Here is a 26793-nt window from a genome sequence, read left to right as displayed (position 1 = left end):
TAGCTTTATTGGCCAGAGGCTAAGGTGATGTTTGATGCATCACTGGGAGCTCTGCGAACATGTCAAAACTGTGAATGTTTATACGGAAGCAGGTTTGTCTGTAACGCAACATGTCCAGAAAAGGATACAGGGAAATAACCCCTCATGGTCCTTTATAGTCGTAGTATCTGTAGAAGCGTCAGAACTCTCAGATCTTGCAAGACTATATATTCGTTATTATAGAAATCACAGAACACTAGAGTTGGAAAGGACCACAAAGTTAATCTCTTTTCAACCTCTCTTTCACTCAAAGTGGGGCTCAAACCCACAACCGTGAGATTAAGGGTCTCGTGCTCTACCAGCTGAGCTATATGAGCAGCGTTCAAACTGATAAAAATTGCTCTGTTGCAATAAGCGGTGGCAGGGGGAACCTCCCTTAAAAGCTCCCATTTGCACTAAATGCAGCTTTTTTCTTATGTTCATTGCAGAGCGGGGATTTTTGTCAGGAACATGCCTTGGAAGGTTAACGCCCCCCTCTCCAACACCGTTGTCCTAACAAGAATCTTCCCTCAGCACTACAAATAAAATTAAATCCCAGACATGGTTGCTAAACATGAAATAAAAGTAATGTCTGTTTTAACTGATAGTTTGCTAACTGTCGCTAGATCATAGCCATATTTGGCATCCAGTATCTAAACTGGGGGGGAAACCAAAGAATGTGACAACTGCAAATTGAATATTTTAAATGCAAACAAATTCTGCAATTGCAGGTTTTTTCCTTGATTTGTTTCGGTTCTAATTTCAAGCCGCATTTTTAGTTTTGTTATTTTGTTTGTAATAAAACTTTTCAAAAGAGCAATGTTTAATTTATGTCCTGATTTCTGCAAGTTACTGCACACTTTTAACATATAGGTCTTTCATTCATTGCTTTAAAAAAAAACACCAGCCACCCCTTCCTTTCTATTTAGTAGGGGCGTAATAAATCAAGGAGAGAGTGTGTGTTTTTCAGACCTTGTGCCATATTTATTAATAGTTACAGAAGTCGCAGTTCATAATAAAGAAGCTATTGTGAATCAGCAGTGTGGTTCACAGTCCTAACTTGTCATTTTAACTTTGAAACCTTTTAATTCCTTAGCCATGCCAAATTCCCTCAGGATGTAAATAAATCTGTAGTGGGTTCTAAACCTTTACACTAAAAGATTAATTCTTTTTCAGCATGTGCTATTTTTCAGTTATATTTGAGGGCTTATCCTGATAATCTCGTATTTCTTCCCCGAACATCAAAATGCAGCATTTTCAATACCAGTCTTTCAAATAAGTAAACAGATGTTATCAGCCCATTAAAAAGTTTCATTAAACCAACTGCCTACCTATACTTAATTTAATCATTTGTAGCCTTAAAGAAGGAGAGAAGTGAATAAATAGAATTTTCCTGCTTGGTCACCTGGAGACTTGGTTTTTCACCACAGGTGACCAGATAGGTGAGTGCTTGCAATGCATTCTATCTAATTGTGCCCTTATGTGAAAGGAAAAAGTATTTCCATAAAGAGAAAAGCTTTTGATTTAATAAATGCCTCTGTTAACTGAAAGGGGAAATGATCTTTGCTGACTTCCTCTGCAGACTTTTACACCACCTTCCACAATCCCATGAAATTGGTTTTCAGGGTCTGGAGGATGATACAAGGGGAAGGTGAATGTGAAAATTACCTCTCTTTTGCACAATGCCCTTCCATTCACAGAATGGAACAATCAGATCCCACCCTTTATCCCGTATTCTGGAATAATTTCCTCATTTGTGAAGTGTAAATTAAGGTTCTAGTTCTGAGGAATCTTCTAAATCAGGGTTTCCCAAACTTGGGTCTCCAGCTGGTTTTGGACTACAACTCCCATCATCCTTGACCACTGATCCACTTGCCCAGAGGAGCTTTGGGCTTACCTTCCTTGAACAGCAGCCCAGCAAACCACGTTTGAAATTTGCATGAGTGCTCAAAAGCGATTGTGATGGAGTTTGAGGTGGGAGGGAGAGAGAAAGAAAGAGGCCTGTTGCTTAAAGAAAGTGTTGAGGAATTTGGGTGTGCCTAAAGTAGCACTGTGGATTTTGGCCTATTGCATTTATCCATGCTATAATGCAAAAGTTCAGAAACCCAAGTTGTAATTTCTCAAAGTGACAATACCCGAAAGGCTGCCCCATAGCCCTGTAAGATCTCACATATCATCTGGGGAAATTCTCTTTGTGGCACTGCACCCTACAAAATATTAAAGCACACCCTTCAAGCGTCCCTATTTTCTAGGGATGTTGCTGGAGTTACAGAAGCCGTCCTGGTTTCTGATTGGATCCCGGAATTTCCCACTTTCCCTTATGACATCCCTATTTTCATTGGAGAAATGTTGGCGGGTTTCGGAGTTGTGTGACTCCTGACCCAAGGGGATAGGTTACTATGCAACCTTTAGAATTCATCTGAAGGCAGCCCTGTATAGGGAAGGTTTTTTTAAAATGTTTAATGTTTTATTCCGTTTTTATAAAAGAAACCGCCCAGAGTGACTGGGGCAACCCATTCTGATGGATGGGGTCTTCTTCTTCTTCTTCTTCTTCTTGAATGGGGCGTTCCTATTTTTATTGGAGAAATGTTGGAGGGTACTGTAGTTTTCCATGTATAAGATGAGGGGTTTTTTTTTTACCCTAAAAGATTGTTAAAAATGGGGGGAGGGTGTTCTGTCTTATACATGGATAGTGCAGAGTTGGGACAGGCAATTGGTTGCAGCCCTGAGAAGGATTTTTTCTGTGGCGATTGGCTGGGTGAATGGTGTATGTGGCCAGGGCTGCTTTGGATTGGCTGTTGCTGTGGCAATTGGGTGGGTTATTGTTGGCTGTGTCAAGGGCTGCTGTGGATTGGCTTCCGTTGCGCCCAGTGGGCGTGCAATTGGCGGCTGCTGCCTACGATCTTGCAGATGGTGGTGTGTTTTGCAGCATTCTCCATTCGTGTCAGTGATTATCTGCACACACACACAAAAAAAAATCAACAACTCTGGGCCATCTCCCCCAACTTTCTTAAATTTTAGTCCCCCAAAACAGGGCATCTTATGGGGGCATGTTATACATGGAAAAAAATGGTATGTTGTAGGTGGTGATTTGAAAACTGGCATTTCCTGTTGTTGTCCCTGTATTATGGGGTGCGTTTCCCTCTACCATACCTGAAGCATCAGGTGCTTCAGGTCTCATTTGGAGGCATATTATTTTGCCCAGGCTTTCCCTGATCTATAAGAACAGGTTTTTCTGTTTTTCTGTTTTTTATACTGCTGTTTTAACAATTTTGTGCTATATTTCTGTTTTAATCTTTTTTATTGGTTTAATGTTGTATACTGCTTAGAGGTGTGTTGTTGTTTTTTTAAAAAATGAGCAGTTTATAAATGCCTTTAAATGAAATGAATAAGAAAAAAAAGTTGCCTTGCATCTCACTGTCACTTGAACTGTGTGCATTTCCTCTTCCTCAGCTGTGGAACACATTTTAATTCACTGCTTCTCAAAAATGCTATGAAATATTGAAATGCAAAAGTCAACTGTTGTTGTATAGTTCTTTGTTTTTAAGTTGATCAACACCCTCATATCGGCGCTCAATGACAAAACAAGCTGTTGCACCTAGCAATTAGTAAGTAGCAACAATAACGAGCGCAGGTGGGAGATAAAGAAGGTGGATATTTTACTGGATTTCAAGTGTGGCTATATAATTATTATAACGTTTTGCATGTACAGTGGTATCTCTGGTTACGAATGCTTCAGGTTACGAAGTAGATGCTCCTGGTTGCGAACTTTGCCCCAGGATGCAAACGGAAATCACGCACCAGAGGTATGCGCGCAGCGGAAGGCCCCATTAGCGAAAGCGTGCCTCAGGTTAAGAACGGTTTCAGCTTAAGAACGGACCTCCGGAACGAATTAAGTTTGTAACCAGAGGTACCACTGTATCCTGTGAAAAGCATAATATTCTCTTTCTTTTCTAGAAGAATTTATTTCCCATTCTCATATAATGATTTACAGGGGGGGTTTTTTGCTGGGGGGTGATGGTTGCTTTAGGCATTTTTTTGCATTACAAGGAATCTTATTTTTCCACAGAACTTCATAGTTGCTTCCCCCTCCCTTTCTATTTCCTCTTTAGAAATCATCTAGACTCTCTGAGGATGACATCAAGTTGAGAAAAGAGACAGACCGATATCGTGCCAATTTCCTGGACCCTGCTGGTGTGCATGCGGCAAAGGGAGAGAGGATGGAAATAGAAGCCCTGGCCTCCGAACGTAGAAGCATCACAGTGGGGGCTTCAGCGCGCGCAGCGGGCAACCAAACTCACTTCGCTTCCCCTGCTGCAAGCCACAATGGACTTAAAGACAGGCACGAATCATTGGACAGTGAGGTTGCTAAAGAGATCAGGTACCTTGATGAAGTGCTAGAAGCAAACTGTTGCGATTCGGCTTCTGATAACCCCTTTAATGGGATGACTTCCTCCTCCCCTGAGCCAAGCCCATCCATTGTTGTGGATGGCTCTGGTCCATCTGTTCACCTTGCTAATGATTCCAGAGCACCCAACGAAAGCAGCACCATTGTAGTTCGCGGGCAAGCGGCTCCAGTTGTGGAGCACAGTGGAATAAACGTTGCGCCTGGGAAGCTTAAGCCAAATGGCCACTCCATGGGCACCCTGCAAGAGGAACACTGTGACAGCCTGAAAGTGCCAGTGAGTCCATGCTCTTCCACAAGCTCAAGGTCTTCCAAGGATGGAGAAGCGACGTTGGCCACCATTAAGAAAGAGGCTAAGTTTGAGCTTAGAGCGTTTCATGAAGACAAGAAACCATCGAAGCTCTTTGAGGAGGAGGATCCAAGGGAGAATTACAGAGTGCGTAAAGTGAGGCCCTCCGAGGAAATAATGGAGCTGGAGAAAGAGCGGCGGGAGCTCATTCGAAGCCAGGCTGTCAAGAAAAACCCGGGTATAGCAGCAAAGTGGTGGAACCCACCCCAGGAGAAGACGCTGGAGGAGCAGCTAGATGAGGAACACTTGGAGTCTCACAAAAAATACAAGGAACGCAAAGAGAAGCAGCAGCAGCAACCACCAATGCCCGTGAAACATGTCTCACATTTGTCTGCAGCACCTGATCCAGCTAGCAGTAAAAAGGTTGATGTTGTCACAGAGCAAATAGATTTTTCAGCTGCACGGAAGCAGTTCCAGTTAATGGAAAATTCAGGCCCGCCAAATAACACAACAGCAGCACCCAAGAGATCAGGGACCCCCAAAATGTTCACCATACAACCCTTCTACAAACCAATAGGCCCATCTCAAATGGACCGGCGAACAGCCTCAGTTACAAAGCCTGTCTCTCCGTGTGGGCAGACTTTGCTAGTTGGTAACAACGATATTACTGTTGTAAAAGCTGAGAAGGTGTCTTGCATCTTAGATGACAATAGCGTTCAGAACATCTCTGGTGACTCGGTGAGGGTCTCTCCATACAGTGATGCCACGAAACATGGCCATTCTACAAAGGGATGGTCAGATGATGGCGAGTTCATGAGTGCAAAGGCAGTCTTTACAGTGGTGAGAGATGATGAGCAGGGCACCTTAGATCAGTTCTCGAGGTCAGTCAATGTGTCTTCCCCTCCAGAGGAACTGGACTCTGGGCTGGATGAATTGTCAGTGAGATCTCAGGATACAACCGTTTTGGAAACACTTTCCAATGACTTCAGCATGGACAATATAAGTGACAGTGGTGCCTCCAACGAGACAATGAATGCCCTTCAAGAAAATTCGCTCACCGATTTCTCCTTGCCCCAGACCCCTCAGGCTAACACTCCTTCCGACTGTCGAGGAGACGGTATTTTCAAGTCACTTAGCGACCACGGCTTTTATTCTCCATCTTCACCGTTACTTGACTCTATGCTCATTGATGAGCAGTTGGAATACCAGGCTGGCCTACTGGTCCAAAACGCCATTCAGCAAGCCATAGCTGAGCAGGCTGACAAAGCAAGTTTTAAGCAATCCGCTGCAGAGCAAAAGAACCTCCAGGTCAAGGAACAGGAGGAGGAGGTGGTCAAGGCACCATGCTCTGAGAAACGGCACAATCCAACATTTCAGCCACCTCAGGTGTCCTCTCCTGTGCAAGAAAAGCGAGATTCAGCACCAAAGACTTCTGCAGCTCAAGACTCTGTACTCAGGGAAAGGCAAGTTCCACAGCCATCTCCTGTTGCTCACACCACCAGACCAGTCACTGTGGAGGAAACCAAGCCAGAAGTCAGCTATTTCAGCAAGTATTCAGAAGCCGCTGAGCTAAGGAGCACGGCTTCCATTCTAGCTATGCAAGAAGCGGAGGTGACAGTAGGGCCTTTCAAACTAAGGTCAAAAAAGCAGAGGACTTTGTCTATGATAGAAGAAGAAATCCGAGCAGCCCAAGAAAGAGAGGAAGAACTGAAAAGACAAAGGCAGGGTATGCAGCTGGCACGCAGCCCTGTTGCAAAGAGTGCGCCTCCTCTACCCACCAGAACTGTGTCTTACAGAACTGCACCAGGTAAGAGCCTAACTTTTTCCTTAATCAGCAAAATAGATGCAGACCAGTGACAGCCAGCGTGGTACCCTTGATGTGCCTGTTACTGGATTCCAGTTCCCGTCAGCTCCAGCCAGAATGGCCATGTATGATGGGGGTTGTAATCCTCCAACATCTGGGTTGGGGCAGCAAATTGGCTATCGCTGGTGGAGACTAGGTTGCTCTCAGACTACAGCCTTTCTGTTTGGTTGCAAACCTTCACCCTGATGAAGAACTCCTCTAGCATGGCAAGCTTTGCTGGATCAGACCAAGGGTCCCACCTATTCCCTGCATCCTGTTAGCAAAAATGGCATCCAGGTGCCTCCAGGGTGCACATGACAGAACATGACGTTATTTCCCCCTCCTTATTTGTTTGTCTCCATCATCTGGCCCTGATCCTGCCATTCCGTTGAGTGATCATGGCTGGTTGCCATTGATAAATCACTGCATTTGCTTTTGTTTTTTGAAGTCACCCACTGCATCTTATGGCAGGGGGTAGGCTAATCTGCAGTGGGGTGGGGGGATCTCTCTGAGTTCCCTAGGAATAGGAATTCCAGAGAGTCTGTTGCGTACTGCTGAATATCTTGCCTGTATGAATGATGGAACTGCAAGGAGAGCCTCAACTGAATATATTATGGCATGGGAAGGTGCATATGGGAAAGGCACTTTATATCATTGCCATCTGCTTTTGAAATGTAAATAAGTGGTGGTCCACCATCCCAATAATTTTGGGTACTTTTGTTTCCTTTGATTCCAGTAGGGGATGGAAAGCATGGGCGTAACTTTCCTATTGATATCAGTAGATCTAATAACTATCTGTGCTACTTCCTAGAAAAGATAAATGATGTAGATGTAGAACAATAGTGTACAATGTAGATCAAATGATAGAGGGGAGGGAAATAGGCTACAAAGGAGTGGGTGCGTCTTCAAAGTTATTTTTTCCATGTGGCATTCACTCCTGACCTTAATGTCATCTGTTGTAAGATGTCAACTTTAAGGAACCTCCAGAAATTGGAACTGCGAGCTTCTGCTTTGAGAACAAACCTGATTAAAAGTGGGCAAGCTGGCTGGCTGCATTTCAGTGTCAGCAACTTTGGGAAGACTGCTAGATCCATCTTCAAGAGCATTTCCAAACATGTGCTTGAATCAGTGCCGGATTTACGTATAAGCTAAACAAACTATAGTTTAGGGCCCCACTCTCTTGGGGGGCCCCCAAAAAATTAAAGGAAACAAAAACTGGATGTACATTTCCAAAATATAAGTTAAGTTCAACAATAACTTTGATAAAATACATATTTCATTATGTGCAAATGGCTTTAGATACCTATCAGGTCCATAAATTACCATATAGCATACATTCAACACAAAAAAAAACAGTGACAATTTGTTGCTGACAAAAGGCAGCTGGACATATAAAGGGCCCCATTACCTTCAGTAGCTTAGGGCCTCATCAGACCTAAATCCGGCCCTGGTTTGCATTATTCCTTTAAGCTAATAAATATTCTCACTCTATTTCACAACTTTGCAAGAAACAAAGAAGGTGAATAAATCATCTCTTTTTTTTTACCCTGGCAAATAGCTAACAATAAAGCCTCATGCATCTCTTTGATAGTTGAGAATAGAATTTGCTGCTCAGTCATATTTTCAGGTTTCAAGAAAGTGGTGAACTGCACAGATTATGTAGGTCAGGGAAGGGTTGTTTTGTTTTGCAATTTGCAGGAAACCTAGATGCTAGTAAAATGCTGGTGAAATTTGAGATACGGTTGAAAGGGAGGTAAACCTGGATTCATCTTTATTTAGAGAACAGTGAAGGTTCTGGGGAAAATATACAGGTTGGTTAGAAAGGCAAACCCAAATAGGACGAATGCAAGAGTGAAGTGAACAGAAAAGTAATGTATGTATTGGTGGTTATACCTCTGTATGTAGTGCTTTTATCCTCCCTCTGTAGCATTCCTTAGAAGTTCTGTGTGACACAGGGAAAAGACGCTATAAATAAGTCAAAAATTAGATTGCTATAATCAAAGAAAAAAATCCCTATGGGAAATCACGTATACAAATTTCCTGCTCTCTGTCACCATCTGGTGTTGCATGTTTATAGTGCATTCAAATTGTTGGGGTTTTTTTAATATTGTAGCTGAGTCCGTAGTTGTTCACAGGCCTGATTTAAATGTTATGCTGGCCATGTTTAAAAAAAACTTGCTGGAAGCAGAGAGGTAACCCAACACTGAGAAATTGGATACTAATAATGTTGGGTGTAGTATATATTCTAAAATTTACCGATATTGTTAAACACCAAGAAGAGAGAGAAAGTAATAGAAATTTTGATGTAAAATTATCTTTGTTATACACTGGGACAATAAGGTACAAGCTTAATAGAAATCTTGTGAATCACTAGAAATTATTGTTCTTTTTGTGTGCATCTATTATTGCTTTCAGGATGGGATTTATAATTATTTTAGAATACTTAATGTCTAGAAGATGTTATCAAATGCATTGCACTGTAATAATAACCAAGCGCCTTTTGGCATCTAAAGGCTGGCAAATGTATTGAAAGACGTTTTCATGGACTCTCGTGACACTTCTTCAGATGCAGCTTGAACTACTACAACTTACAGCTCAAACACGTTGACTATTTTAGTATAATTTTCTACAGAAAACCAGATAAGCCCTTATTTCATTTTCAGTTCTTTGAAACTTTTAGTGCCTTGCTCTTATTGGACTACATTTTAGGGTGTCTATAGAGTTCGCACCCTCCAGCTAACCGCATAACACACCTTTGCTACTTTCTCTGATCTTGGTATTATTTTCTTCATAGATATAACTGAGCTGAGGAAGAATTTACTACCCTGTATTCTTTTGTTACACTCAGGGCATTGTGCAGCTTTCAGTGAGAGACAAAACCATCCATGTGTACCAGATGTCTCATCTGTGAACACCAGGAAATTCCTAACAGGATATGACTGATGCCTCATGGCAGCTGTAGCTTTCCCCAAGCCTCCATTTATGACCCCTATTAGTGTTCATGAATAAACAGTTGCTTCACAAAGACAGAAAGCAGGTTGCCGTTTTCGCTTCGGCTTCAGCTCACCTCCCATGTGTACATACATCTAAGGCTGCAAATCCTATATACCCGTTTTACCTGGGAGAAAGCCCCACTGAACTCAAGCATGCATACTTCTCAGTAGACATCTATTATACTATAAATTAATTAATTGACTGGAGAGAGTCCTGAGACCCCTGGGACTGCCATATTCCATCCCAATAGATCAGAGATCAAAGGATGCAAGTGGAAGGTGAATTCCCCAGAAAGGTCTTAAAGGGAGAGGGAAAAGATTCTCATTATTTTGCCAGGTAACTTAGGTGTGCATTGAACAAACCAGCTCAGTCAGCCATAAAAGGTAAAGGGAACCCTGACCATTAGGTCCAGTCATGACTGACTCTGGGGTTGTGGCTCTCATCTCGCTTTATTGGCCGAGGGAGCCGGCGTTTGTCCGCAGACAACTTCCAGGTCATGTGGCCAGCATGACTAAGCTGCTTCTGGCGAACCAGAGCAGCACACGGAAACACCGTTTACCTTCCCACCTATTTATCTACTTGCACTTTGTGCTTTCGAACTGCAGTCAGCCATAGCTCAACATTATTTTTCTGCAGCTGAAATTCCATTCTTGCTAGGTTATTTTGGTATGTAAAGTGATGGGAACAAGTTCACTTCTCCCTTGCATGCATCTTTCTTTGCCACAGAGGTGAGCACAAGGTATATTTCAGGCCTTTAGTAAACCATGCACAGCCCTCTGTTTGCTGGGATTCTTGCAGAGAATACTGGTCTAAGCAGACCTTGGTCTGATCCACTGCAGTGTTTCTTAATACCTTCAGCAAGAGTTGCATACTGTGGACCACTTAAATGCAGATTTGTTTCTGCCTAGACTGTCAAGACATTCTAATTACATATTCTTGCTTTTTAAGGATAATGCCTATCAGTGGATCATGATAGTACTATGCAAAAGTACAGCACAGATGGGCCCTTCCAGTGGTTGTAGGAGTCTTAGAAATCCTAGACAGTATGGTTGATGGTCAGAGCTTATGGGAGCTGTACCCCAGAAACATCTGGGGGCCACAGGTTCCCCTCACCATGCAACACCAAAGCTAGACTTCTTCTGTTCTCCAAGAATCCCAGCAATTAGCAAGAACTAGGTTGTCCTCCAGTGGTTGATCTCTGCATATTTTTGCCAATGTGATATACACCTTTTTATCCTAGTCCCAATGGAGACAATCCACTTCAAAATTTGGTTAATTTCAGTTGGAGGGGGAAACAAAGCATGAACTTAACCCATTGAAATCTGTGGCACTTAAACATTCTTAACCTTGGCTAGATTCTGCAAAAACACAGATATAATACTGGCAGAGTATAACAGACAATTTTAATGGCCCGAGATCTCTGTAAAATCAGATTTTCTTTTGTGTCAATCAAATTTAATTTAATTCCCAGGCAAATCTTCTAAACATATTGTACAAGTTTCCTCCCAGGATGAGTACCAAGAAATACTTGCTTTGTTTATAATCCATTGATTGTTTTGGTGGGGGTGGGGGCAGGGAGGAGATGACATTTGCAGTTCTTCTGGTAGCAAAATTTCAAAAATCTGTAGCAGGGGTGGGGAATCTTTGTCCCTCCAGATGTTGCAAAACTACAACTCCCATCATCCCTGGCTGTTGGTCATGCTTGCCAGGGGTGATGGGAGTTCATCAACATCTGTAGGCTCTCTGTATCCGATCTACAAACTCAAAAATAAGTACGCTTGGTCTCCTATGTAATTCAAGGCTGCATTTCGTTAAAACCATGGTGTTTGCTAGTTCCATCCAGATTATCTGAAACCTTATATCAATGTAGCTGAGCTCTTCCCATTGTGGTAAATAAAAGCAATGAACCTCAGCTGTAAGTCATGTTGATGTTCACTTCTTTCTTAAACTGACTGTTCATTCTAAGCAGATATTTCTCTGTTTCTGCTCTGTCCCTGACCTCTAGTGGCCATAGTCATTCTGGCTCATTGGATGAGCTTCTCTTAAGATTTTTGTGTACGCTGGGTGCATAGAGATGAGGAAAATGTAGCCTGGATAATTTGTTAACCTATTCAGGTAGATAGATGATAGATAGATAGATAGATAGATAGATAGATAGATAGATAGATGATAGATATAGATAGATAGATAGATAGATAGATAGATAGATAGATAGATAGATAGATAGATAGATAGATATAGATAGATAGATGTCTGCTGTTAACTTCAGGGAAATGTAATGGAAGCTTGAGCCAGTGTGGTGTAGTGTGGTGTAGTGGTTAAGAGCGGTAGTTCGCGTCTCCGCTCCTCCACATGCAGCTGCTGGGTGACCTTGGGCCAGTCACACTTCTTTGAAGTCTCTCAGCCCCACTCACCTCACAGAGTGTTTGTTGTGGGGGAGGAAGAGAAAGGAGAATGTTTGCCGCTTTGAGACTCCTTAAAGGGAGTGAAAGGCGGGATATCAAATCCAAACTCTTTTATCCCTTTTTGACCATGTGAACTACTAATCATGTTGGACTCTAAACTCGTTTATCAGCTGCAGACACCATGGCCAGTGGTGATAGGAGCTGGAGTACAATAAGATCTAGAAGGTCACAGGTTTCCCACCACTGATGCAAAAGCTGATGACCAAGGCAATAGGGGCACCATATTGGGAAGAGGGAAGAGTCGTTCCCTTCCTCTTCTTTCAGACTCCACTCCTCAGATATACCCGCATCTCAAATTACTATTTAAAGAGTAGTAGCATGTTGTTTTAAATACATTGTATTTTTTGCAATTTAGCCTTGCATATAAACAACATAAGGCAAATAAACCTTGCTAGCAAACTTGGCCTCCCCTACACTGAAGCCAATGAACCTAGCAAGCAGTTATTATATGCTCAAATGCAAAAACAAAAAAAAGCACATTCAGTGTCCTTTCCAGGAAGCATAAATCCACAACAATCCATCATTTTTAGAGCAGTGAAAATACTGTAGTGGTGTTTCCCCTGCTGTGATACGATCAGCAAATTTTGTTGTGGCATTTAAATTTGTTCAACCACGCTGGCGGAACTTCACTTCTATCCATTTGTGGCTGTGTACATTAGACTTTACTGTGACTGGTATTTCCTAGGTTATAGCAGTGGTAGCCCACTTTCCAGGCAGGCATGCCAAATCCATTGATTGAGAGGGCAACATCTAGTGCAGAGTCCAGTGCACTCTGGTATACAGTGGAACCTTGGTTCTCGAACTTAATCCGTTCCGGAAGTCTGTTTGACTCCCGAAACATTCAAAAACGAAGGCGCAGCTTCCGATTGGTGCAGGCATCCCGGAAACAATAGCCAACAGCCACATGGAAGGTTCAGCTTCCGAAAAACGTTTGAAAACCAGAACACTTACTTCCGTGTTTTTGGTGTTCAGGACCCGATTTGTTCATCAACTAAGCCGTTCGAGAACCAAGGTTCCATTGTACAGTCAAACCTCAGTTGTCGAGTTTCTTGGAAGCCGAACAATTCAGAACCTAAACACCTAAAACTCAGAAATAATTGCTTCCGTTTCCAAACGTGCTTCAGAAGGCGCATTTTTCCCATTGACTTTGCAGCCTGCTCCTTCATCCTCGGTTTTCGGATGTCAAACAGTCTTCCAGAACAGATAAAGTTCAAAAACCGAGGTTCCACTGTATATGAAAGTGCATTGGAACAGTAGCATAGTACTTGAGATGAAGGCAGGAGTAAAGGCCTGTATACCATAACCAACTCCAAAGGCAGCCCTACCTCTGATCTAAACTACCATAAGCGTCTGTCAAGATTCACAGAAACTTTTCTTAAATAAAAAAAAAAAGCTTGAGAATCTGAATGCAAATATTCTGTCCTGGCCCTTCTTTCTTCATGAGAGCAAACTACCTTGACTCAGTAATTATCTCTTCAGCCCATGCTTAATTTCAGCTCTCTTTCCTTTTGGAAGTATGGTGGTGTTGTTTGGGGGATTTTTTTTTTCCAGAATCTTGCTTGCGAGTCTGTTACCTAGAGAAGGAAATTCTGATTGGGTCTTTGCAGGTAAAATAGAGAAGATCAAGCCACCTCCATCCCCAACCGCTGAAGGCCCCCCCTCGCATTCCGACTCAGCATCAGACGAATCGGGAGGATCCCAAAGACCCAAGAACCTGATGCAGACTCTTATGGAAGATTATGAAAGTCACAAAACCAAGAGGCGGGAGAGGATGGATGAGAGCAGCGTAAGCATATTCTGTTTCCTCTGCCCCCAATGCCCTCCCATTTTTGCACCCAGTAGGGTTTTTAAAAAAATAAAAATTAACAAGTTTCTAAAACTTTTCTAGATCACCTTTCCAGAATTCAGCACAAGAAAGCAATGTGCAAGGCCAGTTTCAGGCACACTTATTAAGGGTTCCGTTCTGAAAAGTGTCTTTTTAAACGGTGCCATTTTGTTGGGAGCTTTTATAAAGAAAAAGCAGTGATAGCACTGATACCTGAAAAACTTGCCAAGGTTATTGGACATTGCTCTTAATCAAAGCCATCTCCTGCGGCTGTAGGATCAAGTATGAATTTATGTGGTCCTTTAACCATACCTTGCAGCATGTCCACAAGGTACCCTTTTCCTTTCTCTCCCTCTCAGAGATGAGGAGTGCACATTGAATATGGCTCACCCCCCCACCCCCCACAATCGTGTACTTTTGTGCAGGGCAGAAGGGGGTCCTAGCAGTAACACTGTGTTCTCCACTGTCCTCGTGACCCCACTGTGGAGCTAAAATGCCATACTTAGATGCAGACGGATCCTCTCGCTTAGATGTTCCTGTGAAATCAGTGGGGCGCTTGGGGCCGAGGCACAAAGCTACGAGACCCTGCCGTGAGCAACATAACTACAGCACAAATATTGTCTGTTTACCTCCTCCCAAACAACCCTCCTGTTTTATCATCACAGCTTGTACCACACCCAGTGTTAAGTTCAAGGCAAAATTCCATAGAGATGGCATTTTGCTTGAAAGCTCGAGTCGAAAACTGCAGCAGAGCCATTGTTGACCTTAAAATTTTCCTGCACGCAATCCGTGCTTCTGTTCTTTATACTTGAGCAGCAGTTAAACACTGTGGAGGGTTTTGCTGCATGTTCCTTGCCTTGTGCAGGCACTGGTGATTTTTTACTTGTAGGAAGTTGGCTTTTTATGTTGGCAGAATGACAGTGAATTTCCTGAACAGTGCCAACTGAAGTCTAGTGAGTACAAAATCAATAGCTGCCCTGGCACAGGGAGCTTCACAAATGTGCTCCTCGTGGAGGTTAGTGGAACTGGTGAATCTAAATGCTTCATGAGAAGCAGATTTTGAGACGCACCTGAGAGCTGGGAGCTCATGTGCCGATGCATGTGTCTTTCCTGGGCCATGTCCATCCCCCAGACCTCCTGTTTATATGTGCTGTTCAGTTAGAAATAACAGCTGTGGCACAATTAGCAAGACCAAGAATATGTTTAGCACCAACTGGATGCAAAGCACTTACTGGACATTTGAAACACTTCCATAGCTAAACGGAAGAGAACTCTTCCTTTCTCTGCCTGCCTTTTCTGGAGGAATCAGATAAAATGGTACAAGGCATATTATTATCATTATTACTACTACTACTACTGTTATTATTATTTCAAATAATGAATAGACTAAAATAATAAATTTAATTGTACCAGAATTCATCATTTAGATTGCCAAAACAGTTAAAGCAGTGGTGACTGACAAACAGCTTCCTTGTTTTGTTTTTATTCTTAAATTGGCTACTATTTTGTTTGTCTAAGCAGGATATTTTTTTAGGTTGGGGTTTGGGGGGGGGGTTGGTAACAATCCAGGCTGCAATCCTATCCATACTTACCAGGGTGTAAGCACCACTTAACTCAGTTGGATTTACATCTGAGTAGACATGAATAGGATTGCACTGTAAAGCTAATTTAGCTGAACTGTGAGATAGATGCCATTTCTCAGTTTAATATGAACTCTCTCTGTCTTTTCTTTATGAACTAATGATGGTCTTTTCCTTTTCTGGCAGTACACCTGTAAATTACTGTCTAACAAGGTTACCTCTGAGGTACTTTTCAAGCACTTGCCTTTGCTTAACATCTTTTTTTATTTTTGCATGAGGATTTCAAATGCATGCTGCTGCAGTTTGCTTTCCATTGCTGTTTGCATAACCACTGAAGTGATGGCTTGAAAGATGAAGGCCTTTGTTTTGTCCAAAATACCGTTCCACCACACCGATAATTTTCACCCAACTGGGCCTTAAATTTATTTTCTTTTTCCCTCCTTTTTTGGGGACTAGGCAATGAATTTGAACAAAATGTGTGATGGGAACTGCAGCTGGTTCCCAGGTATAACTGCCCCTAAACCAGGCATTAGGGACCTGTGGCGCTCCAGATACTTGGACTCGGACTTCCATCAATCCCAGCCAGCATGGCCAGTGGTCAGGAATGATGGGAGTTTTAGTCTTAACAACCTCTGCAGGTTTCCCATGTCTGCTGTAAACGATGATGGCAACTAGTACCTAGCCTCAGTTTTGGGATTCTGTTTACAGTGGGGCAAGAAGAACATAGGACCATTTTCAAGATTCAGATCACAATATTTGAATTATGACTATGACTGCAGTCGTGTGGTGTTCATCCTCATGACTTAATGTGGGGAGTGGTCAAGAGTGATGCCCTCCTTATGCTCTGAACTACAATTACTGTCATTCCTGGCTATTTGGTTGTCATACTGGCTGGCGCTGTTGGAAGCTGTAGACCACAGCAGCTGGAGGGCACTGCCTTGATTTCCCCAATTTAAAGTGAGGGGGGTGTCTGTAAACTGTGCACTAGATTTACAGCCCGATGTGTACCATCCAGAGAAGTAATTAAAGTGTTTTCAGCTCCAGTGCTGTCATTGCGATAGTGCTTGAACTTAATCGCATTCCTACCGCAGTGTCGTAGCAATCACTGATGCTGCCATGCTAATGGTAGCCACCCAGAGTGGCTAAGCAGCCTTTCTCAACCTGTGGGTCCACAGATGTTGTTGAACTACAACTCCCATCACCCCTAGCTAGCAAGGCCAGAGCTCAGGGATGATGGGAGTTGTAGTCCAACAGCACCTGGGGACCCACAGGTTGAGAACCACTGGGCTAAGGAAACCCAGCCAGATGGGCAGGGTGTAAATAATAATAATAATTATTATTATCATTATTAAAATTACTAATGGCTGCCCAGCCCTTATTGCAACATAGCTGTCCTTAAAGGGCAAGCAGTGTGGCTCAAGCAGAAGATTTTTGCACTTCACTTACATAGCATCCTGGCAACCCATAGCAATGAAGGAGGTAGGGCTGATCACCACTTTTGGACAAAGCTCAGCATCACCAGGTCTGGTACCTCTCTACTCTCAAAAGTTCTCAGCAGGAGTAGCAACTCTTCAGTTCTGAGACTGAAATGTTGCATTGCTAACTCATGAGTTTTTAAGATTGTGTAGGTCCATTTCTTCTCTGTGATTTACTACAAGAACTCTTGTAGACTTCACGTATATATGCCTCTGCCCCAACCTAAATTAGATGGATTAAGTTTGCAGTATTTCTTCAAATCAGAATCCCCTAAACCTCAGAAAAGGTATAATGACAAACAGCTTTTTAATCGGGCCTCAAATGTCAAATTCCATATTTTTATTTTTCATAACCTGTTGGACTGCTTTGCTTGGGTGGTGGGGGTGTAAGTTTTGTTTTTTTCCACCACCAGGGTTCATCTGCATTGTCTCCATACTGCCGCCAGGCAACAGACTTGAAAAAAACAACCTTTTGCAGTTTGTTTGAGCGATATTCTTCTGCTATCTCGTTCTTTCCTTTGCGGAAGCAAACTGCAGGGCACGGTACAAATATGAATTTATGGCCAGTAAAAATGGTAAAGGGTAAAGGGACCCCTGACCTTTAGGTCCAGTCGCGAACGACTCTGGGGTTGCGGCTTTATTTTGCTTTATTGGCTGAGGGAGCCGGCGTACAGCTTCCGGGTCATGTGGCCAGCATGACTAAGCCACTTCTGGCGAACCAGAGCAGCGTACAGAAACGCCATTTACCTTCCCACCGGAGCAGTACCTATTTATCTACTTGCACTTTGATGTGCTTTCAAACTGCTAGGTGGGCAGGAGCAGGGACCGAGCAACGGGAGCTCACCCCATCGCGGGGATTCGAACCGCCGAACCTTCTCATTTGTTCATTGAACAGGTTATGAGCAGCAGGGATCAAGAACAGAGGAAGCTGACTTATATGGAGTCTCAGTTTTGTCTAGATGTTTTGGGACTACAACTCCCATCATCCCTAGCTAACAGGACCAGTGGTCAGGGATGATGGGAATTGTAGTCCCAAAACGTATGGAGGGCCGAGTTTGGGGATATCAGTGGCTCTTTCAGGGTTTCCAACAGAGGTCTCTCACAGCCCTGCCTGGAGATGACAGGGCTCGAACCTGTTCTTTCTGCATGCAAAGCAGATAATTCTGCAACAGAGTTATGGCCCTCCCTCTCAGAAACATTTCTGCTTGCTGTTGAATTTTTAATTGTACCTTATAGTTATTTGCATTAATTTTAGAGCTTATCACATATAGTAAACAGTAGTATTCTTTTGCTAAATGCAGCATTTTGAAAATGTAAAAAAAACAACAACACATAAGCACAATTCAGCCAGATGTAAGCACCATTGATTGTAATGGAAGATATTAAATGCATGCATTTACTTCTGAAATGAATGGGCTTCATTCATTGCTTAACTGTGGCTGGACTGCATTGCAACATACGTAGAAGATAGCTTAGTTGGTAGAGCATGAGACTCTTAATCTCAGGGTTGTGGGTTTGAACCCCATGTTGAGCAAAAGATTTGTGCAATCCTGGGTGAGGGTTGGACTAGGTGACCATTCCATTGCGTCCCGTTACAACTCAACAATTCTATTGAGTCTTCTAGCCACAAGCTATAAATGTTACTAAAAGGATGCATCGGAGTCTTCTTCAAAGGGCAGAACAATCTATTCAACAGGCGACAAAACTTCCATTACTCAAGTGTAATTAGTTAGACCAAATGGTTTTATTTTGACAGCTTCATGTATTATGCTCAAGGTTCACAACCTAGATGCTTTTAAGCATGCCATGAAATATCTAATGTGTGACAGCAACATGTCTACAAGCACACCTATTATGCAGGTCCCTTTGACTGGAAGCTGTGTTTGGCTGCAACTTCCTCTACATGACACACTCAATGAGAAACCCAAAGTTCACTTAGGTACAATGAGCTAAAAAAAAGTTTGTTTTCCAAATTGTATGATTTCATAGCTTTCCCAGCTTAGCATTGCAAATTGTTTTTAGGGGGAAAAGGGGGGGAAATGCATTCCTCCACTTTAAAATTTTATTTTCCCACACACACACTGGGGGCAGCACATCCCATTTCGCTGCATGAGGCAAATGGAAATTGGCGTCAGCATCAGCACCAATTCTGGATGAGGTCACACCAGTTTCTGGCAAGGTCGCACATGCTCGTGCGATTTCAGCGAGATTTTGCCAGGTTTATTGCTTGACTGGAGATGATCATACCACACGGGCAACCACCTTTTAAGATACTAACAGTGCAATCCTGCAAACGTTCGCCCAGATTAAGTTCCGTTTTTAAGAACTGCAATCTTGAAAAGCATTGTCGGTCTCCTGTTTTTAAAAAGCTGTTCTCAATACAATAAGCTGCCCTAGAGAACTTCCCTCGCAGGAAATTCCCAAGAAAATGCCAGGGTGTTGTGTCTCAGGGGTGTGTAACATTTATAACAAAGCTATTACAGGCAACATCCCTCGTTCTCGTTTTTACCTGTTTTCATATCTTGGGATCCCGTGGGCTCCAGTCCTCATCCCAACTCTTTTCTGCTTTGTTGCTGGCTAAAGTGAATGGCCTGATAATAGGAATGAGAGACTACCAGAGTTTAAAATGAAATTTCCAGAGACAAAAAGGCAAATGCCTGTTTCCATCCAGCCAAGTGTTTAGACCATGATAGTACTTAACAACTTATATGGTGCTCTGAACTGTTTAAAGGACTTTAGGTACTGACTCAGTAACCTTCACAACTACTCTGTGAAATAAGTCAGTGGGTTCCCCCTGCCCCCGTATTACAAATGGAGCCAGGGCTGAGACTGAGGAAATAGTAGCTTACCTAAGGCCTCCAAGTGATTTTGTGGGTCAAAATAGATTTTAAGCCAGAACTTTCCAACTTCTTAGCACTCCTCCTTGTTTAGTCGTTTAGTCATGTCCGACGCTTCGTGACCCCATGGACCAGAGCACGCCAGGCATTCCTGTCTTCCACTGCCTCCCGCAGTTTGGTCAGACTCATGTTTGTAGCTTCGAGAACACTGTCCTCTGTCGTCCCCTTCTCCTTGTGCCCTCAATCTTTCCCAACATCAGGGTCTTTTCCAGGGAGTCTTCTCTTCTCATGAGGGTGGCCAAGTATTGGAGCCTCAGCTTCAGGATCTGTCCTTCCAGTGAGCACTCAGGGCTGATTTCCTTAAGAATGGATAGGTTTGATCTTCTTGCAGTCCATGGGACTCTCAAGAGTCTCCTCCAGCACCATAGTTCAAAAGCATCAATTCTTCGGCGATCAGCCTTCTTTATGGTCCAGCTCTCACTTCCATACATCACTACTGGGAAATAGCACTTCTCACACACTAGCATAGCATTGCCATGCCCCTTACCCCCTCACTTCCCATGGGGCATCCCCATGATGCCATCATTCATTCGTACCCACTGGGTGCCAGGAGGCTGTGCCCCTGAAAATGACAAATGGGGTTAAAGACCCACAAGCCAGCGAGGACCTTTGGTACAAGCAGTTCCTTGCTGGATGGTGAGTTTTGGTCCCACCAACCATCATTTTTAGAGATACAGCCTTTTCCTTTCCCATATAAACAAATGGAGACGTGTTCAGAACTCCCACACACCCCTGCAATTAAACATTGCCAGTCTCACTTACCATCACGTTTCAGTAAAGTAGTATTTGGGCAGTACAGTAGTTAATTTTTTAAAAAAAAAATAAAAAAATAATAGTCTCTTGCAGTATTCTTTTTTAATGGCCACTCAAGTGAATTGGACCTCCCACTTTCCAGCCACAGCCGATATTGCACACCCATTGGCATGGATGGAACATAGTTGTACACAGAGAAAAAGTACAGCATCCCCCAAATAGCATGGAAGGTCAATTGCAAGTCAGCTTTAGCTTGCAGCAGAAGAAAAATAATTAGTTATGCTAGTAGGTGTCCATTTGCAAACAGCTCAGCTCTCCTCTAAAGTGTGTAGACGCAATGCTTGCTTGCTTTTTTGTCCCAGCCTCAGAAGTTCGTTTCATGGTTTAAAAACAAAAGCAACTGTGATCATCAAAAAACCATTGAGCATGATTAAGACCTGATCGAGTATTTCCAAAAGGCTTTGTAAAGTCACAGATGGAACAGGGGAGAGAAAAGCCTTCTGCTGTTCTTAGTGTTGGGCTTTGATCATCTGCGGATGAAGTGCATTCATTGTGTATTAAGGCCACGGCAACTCTGGGTTCCTCTTTGAGCCTGACGCTGCCACAGCCCTACCATTAGGCAAAATGAGCTGCAGACCTCAGGCAGCTTTTTTTCGAGTGTCAGGAAAGGGGAGCCAATTGTTAAGTTACTTAAATATATTATTATTGCCTTTTACAGCCGGGGAAGAAGAGAGGCATTTGTTAGCTGTTCTGTCTCAGGTGCCAAAATAACTTGATACGGGATCGGCGGTGGGCGAGGGTGACATTTGCTGTTCCACCTCAGGCAGCAAAATGCCTTGTGCCCGCCACTGCTTGTGTTGTTTCACAATGAAATTGCAGTTCATCCCAATGTTGCTGTGCTCTTCCTTGCATGTTGGCTTTTCCATTGACGTGCTTAAATTCAAACGTTTTAGCCTGTAGCTGTGCTGACATGCTTTTTTCATCCCAGGGAGTAAGAAATGCAGAATGCTGCAAGGTGGATATGTCTTTCAAGTTAACCAGGCTCTACTGATGCAAACTTTTTAAGTCCACAGAACTGTTCAGTGGCTGCCCTTTTCAGGAGAATTTGAGATTGGTAACCGAATAAACTATTCTCTCGCTCTCTTTCCCCCCCTCCTCAGGTCCTTGAGGCTACGAGAGTCAACCGCAGGAAGAGTGCCCTGGCTCTGCGGTGGGAAGCAGGCATTTATGCTAACCGAGAAGAAAATGAATAGTTCTCTTGGCAAAATAAGAGAGCAGTTAAAAACAAAACAACAATGCAGAGACGAAGAAACCAAATAGAAGAACAAAGTTTTAATTTTTTTAAAAGGAAAGCTTCAGCATTTTAATCCGGTATTTATTACAAGTGTATCGATCTCTGCAACCCATGTTTAAACAGAAGCAGTTCATATATGCATAGATATACGCACAAAACACGCAGAAAAGTTATACTAAGGAAAAGCACCTGCTACTCCACCCCCCGCACACACACCAAAAAGAAAAAGGACGTGAAGAAGCAGCAGCAGCAGCGACAACCCAAGAGGACACATTTCAGAGCGAGCAGAACAAACACGTGTTCCTTCCTGAATATTGTCTTCTTCCCAGCCTTGTATGTGGAACAGGAAGAGTTTGGCCTAGATAGTATTTCACCACAAGATGGCACCTCACATGGAAACAAACAATTGTTCAAGCTATGTTTGAGCTTGACAGCAGCTCTTCTTCATCCCACGTGTAGCGTTGAGAAGAGGGCTATTACTCTGATATATCCTAGACAGCCATAATATAGCAAGGTTTATTTTTATTTTTGCTGTTAACAAATGGGGGGGGGTGGAATTCAGAAGGCTTTCTGTTAATTTAAAAGTTTTTTGTTTTTTTTAGAAAGCAACAAAACAGAGGCTGTTAACTTGCAAATGTGAATGTACAATCCCATACATTTAGCCATAAAATACAATGTTTTGTGTTTTTTTTGCTGTTTATTTTTGAAAGGGTTTTTGGGGGAGATGGCAGATTGTTCGCTTTTCTCTTAACTTATAATGGGGTGGTTTTTGTTGAAGATTTGCCATCCCATTCTTTCCTCCTCACATAATCAGTATGCTTAATAATGTTTCCTTTTAACAGTGCTGCGCAATCCATAGGTAGCATAGAAGAGAGAAATGCCAAATAAGGTTATCTTAGTTTTAGTGGGTCTATATGCTTGAAGTGAGCAGTTTGGCCTCCTCTTTGTTTCTCAGCGCTTACTGGCATTATCATCTGTCTTTAACATGAAAAGGACCATTGGAAGAAGAGTTGGGCAGAGTTGGAAAGATATGGGAAGCATCTGAACCACTGAAAATATTTTTACTTGAGGCAATAACTGACACATCGAGTCAGAATGTTACAGAGAAGGAATGAAAGAAAAATAACGGTATCTTTAACTATATTTATGCTATGTAAAGGTCTTAGTTAATAGAGCGGGAAGGGCAGAAATGTTTTGCGTGACCAGGAAAATGAAAAGTTGGAGAAGGTAACGGAGGGAGTTGGGAAGAGGGGAGCCAGGGCCAAAGGACTATTTTTGCTGTTCAAACAGTGTTTTCAGAGCTAAAAGATAATATTGCAGCTTTAGTTCGAGTGTAAGGTGGGAATCGGTGACAAAGGAATATGGAGTGGTTGTGAGTGTGTTTGCTTGTGTGATTGTGAAGTAGAATGGTGAAGACAAAGAAATGTGGGTGTAGAGATTATTTTCTCCAAAGCTGTTTGCCAGCTCTAGGGGTATAAACGTGTGTGTTTTTTTCTTTTATGAAAAGGGATATAAAAAAGGCACTAAAACTGATGCAGTATTTGTTAATAACTAAGCTGAACTGACATGGTATTTGCATGAGTTAACATTTCCAAAAGTATTGAACAGTTTTGTAATCTTGACATTTAGAAAAGAAATGCGGTATTTATTCTTATGCTTTGCTGTCTGGCGTAGTGTTAGAAGCTGCTGGTTTTCTCTTGTTGTGTCAAGAAATGCAGTAGAATGTGTTTAGTGATGGAATCCCAAAAAAATTCTGGACTAGAGCTTGTCACATTTTAGGCAACTCAAGAATGGTACATGCGTCTTAACTAAAAATTACTCTTCATTGATTTGTAAGAGGAGGCAAAAAAAAAAGCCGGCCCTCCACAAGTTTCTCTTCTGTTTCCATTTTATTTTATGTTTCATGTTATGAACAGGATCTTTGTATTCTGCTGTTTAGACGAACAAGGAGATTTCATGTTGAAATGCATTAATTTCCTCCTGGTAAATGTCTAAATATAAACAGAGTAGTATGAACACAACAGCCTTGGCAAGGATTCTGTACTGTGTGCAGAAACTAAAGTAGAAATATTTGGCTATAACATAGACCAGCTGGTTGGATAACATCTGTACCGAATTCTGATGCAAACCTCCAAACCAAGTTCCTCGCGTATATATAGGAGCCAGTCATAAAGAGTTGAAGATAAGAGTTTTGCGTATACAACGGGAGCTTTCCCTGCCAATAGGAGAATCCACATTCTGTGCATCGGCAACACTCCTGGCTAGCTATCCTCTGCTTACCTCATTAGAAAACATGGTGGATCCTATGCCCTTTGAAGATTTTGTAATCAGAAAATCCAATCAGAAAATATTTTACATAAATGATCTTTATATTAGTGGTTTGCACACTTTTCTGATTACTTTTTTTAAAAAAGAATTTGGGGCACAAACCAGCCAAAGTTAGTTGCTGTTGTCCTATAGATTTCCATAGGACTACGCATTTAGCTGTTGCTTATTTAAATCAGCGGAGAGTTTTGCTTTGTTTTTAGTGTTTAAATTTGGCTGGGTTGTGCCATAGGTGTTTCCCGAGGCTTAAATGCTGCACAGGAGAGAGGAAACCAGCTAATGGGATGAAAGGAAAAATAGGTATGTTGAAAGAGAGAGGGAGAGAGTTGCAACACAGTGGATTCGAAACCAGAAAGGGCCAGAGCCCAGAATTTAGAAAATTCTTTCTTTCTTTCTTGCCTACAAGGGCCACCCAACATTTTTCACTGTTTTCTGAACCTTTTAGCAGAAACTGCCTGTACAATCAAGTTGGGATTTATTTATTTTTTTACTCCAAAAGACTGTGTCTTTCAAAAGTGAGGTTACAAAAAAAATATTCTCAGGATTATGACGAAGCAGGTGGATTCTGTGCTGAAGATGTTTTTAAGCCAGCAGTAGGCAAAATGCTCTGAAAGATGGAGCATGGAGAAGGTGGGTGATCAGCTTACATTACACACAACCCTTGCTGAGAAATGGTGGTTTTCTTACAGGGGAGGTAAAGCCAAAAATATAATACATTTGCTTGGAATGAGATGCTTTCTCCTCCGTTACAAGGTTGTAGTTAACTCAAGGTGAAAAGAGCAAGGAGTTGTTATGGGAAAATCCCCTTTTTTTCTAGAAGCAAAAATAAAAAAAGCCACTTCAAAACATACATTTCATTTGTCTCTACGTATCTTGTTCCTCCCCCTCCCCCCGGTGTTTTCACCCCAGCAGCAAAATCTGAGATGAATATCGTGGCATCATGGGATAACTTTGCTAAAAGGAACGAGAGGCTTGATTCATTATGCTATTCCCACAACACAGTTTTTGATGGTTATTATTGTAAACTACTGACAAAGGACAGTTTCTTTTTCAGGAATTACGGAACCTTAGCTACCATTTTCAGCAAGTGCTTTGATAATGGAGCAATGGACTCATTATTCCCACCACCACTGCTTAATGTCTTTAAATATATGCCAGTACATGTGAATATATTCAACAACAACAAATTAATGCAGAATAAGCTTTGCTTCCAGGCACATACAAAGAGTTAAGAATTATTACTTTTTTGAAGGAAATACTGATAAAATTGAACTGTGCATTGACTAATAGTTAAGGATTGCAATTTTGTGACGATGTCCAGGATTCTATCCCCAAAATCTTAACTGCAGAGCAGTTTCCTCAGACCAGTTCTGACCATTTCAGCCCCAGTCCAGAAGGATCCATTGCAGAATACTGTGGCAACTCCATCGTTGCAAATGACCAACCACTCTCACTGCAAAATAACATGGCTTCTTGTATATGTTTAACCACTTCATTGCTGTACCCTGCTTCTGTTTTATAGTGACTGTGAGGCATACAATGCAAGTATACACTTATTTTCTCATTAAAACTTAAACTTGTCTTGTGTTTCTTATCTGAAAGCAAAGGGGGTTGTGGGGATGTCGCATTGTTGGCAGTGCCCTTTGGATCAAGTGTTTGCCATGACTTTGGCTCAGTGTGGACTGCTAGCAAGCAGCTCATAAGCCAGATTTAGGCCTGCGGAACTTGTATTCTCATCCACCTTCCCTGTGACCCTGTCATGCTTCCATTGAGATGTGGTAAAGATTTCGCCCGCATTTTCAGCTGGAAGGGAAATCAGCTTGTTTAGAAAAGCTGGGAGGGAGGAATTCCTCACTTTATATACACAACATATGCTCGATATATATGGAGACTCCATTTTCTCAGGGTCTGGCGAAAGAACAATGTTAAACAACAATTGATGACCTCCTACCGGGCCACAATAGAAAGTGTCCTCTCATATTGTATCACAGTGTGGTACATTGGCTTGACAGCCACGGACAGAAAGTCTTTACAGAGGGTGGTGAACACAGCACATGATATCATGGGCTGTCCCCTGAACCCGCTAGATGGCATCACAAGGGATTGTTGCCTTAGGAGAGCGAGAAAAATTCTAAGGGACGGTTCATGCCCCAGCCAGCACCTCTTTAATCTTCTACCCTCGGGCAAGAGATATAGAAGTATAATCAGTAATACCAACAGGCTAAAAAAACAGTTTATATCCGTGTGCTGTTAGGCTGCTGAATGGAAAATAATTTGTGCAGCTGACTTTCGAGGTTGGTGTGTTGTATGACAAGCACACAGAGTGCAATGAGATTGAGTGTTTGGAGGGGGGCTCGGTTAATTTCATTGTACACAGGTTGTACATTGACAACAAAGGTACTACTACTACTACTACTACTATCTTATGAAGCCATACCCATTAAATGGGGCCTAAAGCAGCCTCCAAGAATATAGACATTGACTGCCCATGGGCTACTTGTGAATCAGCATGAAAAGGCAGTACCATGAAATCCTTGCAAGCAAACTGCTGTTTAGTCTTTCTCCACCTAGCCCTTGAAATAACCTGGAATTCTGGCATGCACAGCCAATTTTGTAAGTGTAATTAAGCC

The 26793-nt window shown here is 42.4% G+C and overlaps 1 protein-coding gene across 17 annotated transcripts in view; it reads left to right on the top strand.

Annotated features, from left to right (window-relative positions):
• The window catches only part of PALM2AKAP2 (PALM2 and AKAP2 fusion), a 227947-nt gene extending 202203 nt beyond the window's left edge, over window positions 1-25744 (top strand). For 10 of the 17 annotated variants that reach the window (XM_083592891.1, XM_083592880.1, XM_083592895.1 and 7 more), the window contains 4 exons: window positions 4131-6519; window positions 13622-13800; window positions 15606-15644; window positions 21705-25744. In XM_083592891.1, the coding sequence (XP_083449017.1) occupies window positions 4131-6519; window positions 13622-13800; window positions 15606-15644; window positions 21705-21797 (2700 nt within the window). In that variant the 3' untranslated portion in view covers window positions 21798-25744. The remainder of the gene's footprint in view (window positions 1-4130; window positions 6520-13621; window positions 13801-15605; window positions 15645-21704) is intronic. The other 7 variants (XM_083592889.1, XM_083592886.1, XM_083592896.1 and 4 more) reach the window with 2 other exon arrangements.
• Window positions 25745-26793: the final 1049 nt, after the last annotated feature.

This window comes from Podarcis filfolensis (genome assembly GCF_964270895.1).
Source record: "Podarcis filfolensis genome assembly, chromosome: 17".
Lineage (NCBI taxonomy): Eukaryota > Metazoa > Chordata > Lepidosauria > Squamata > Lacertidae > Podarcis > Podarcis filfolensis.
Note: the sequence above shows the minus strand (reverse complement) of the source record. Positions and strands in the feature narration are given on the sequence as shown.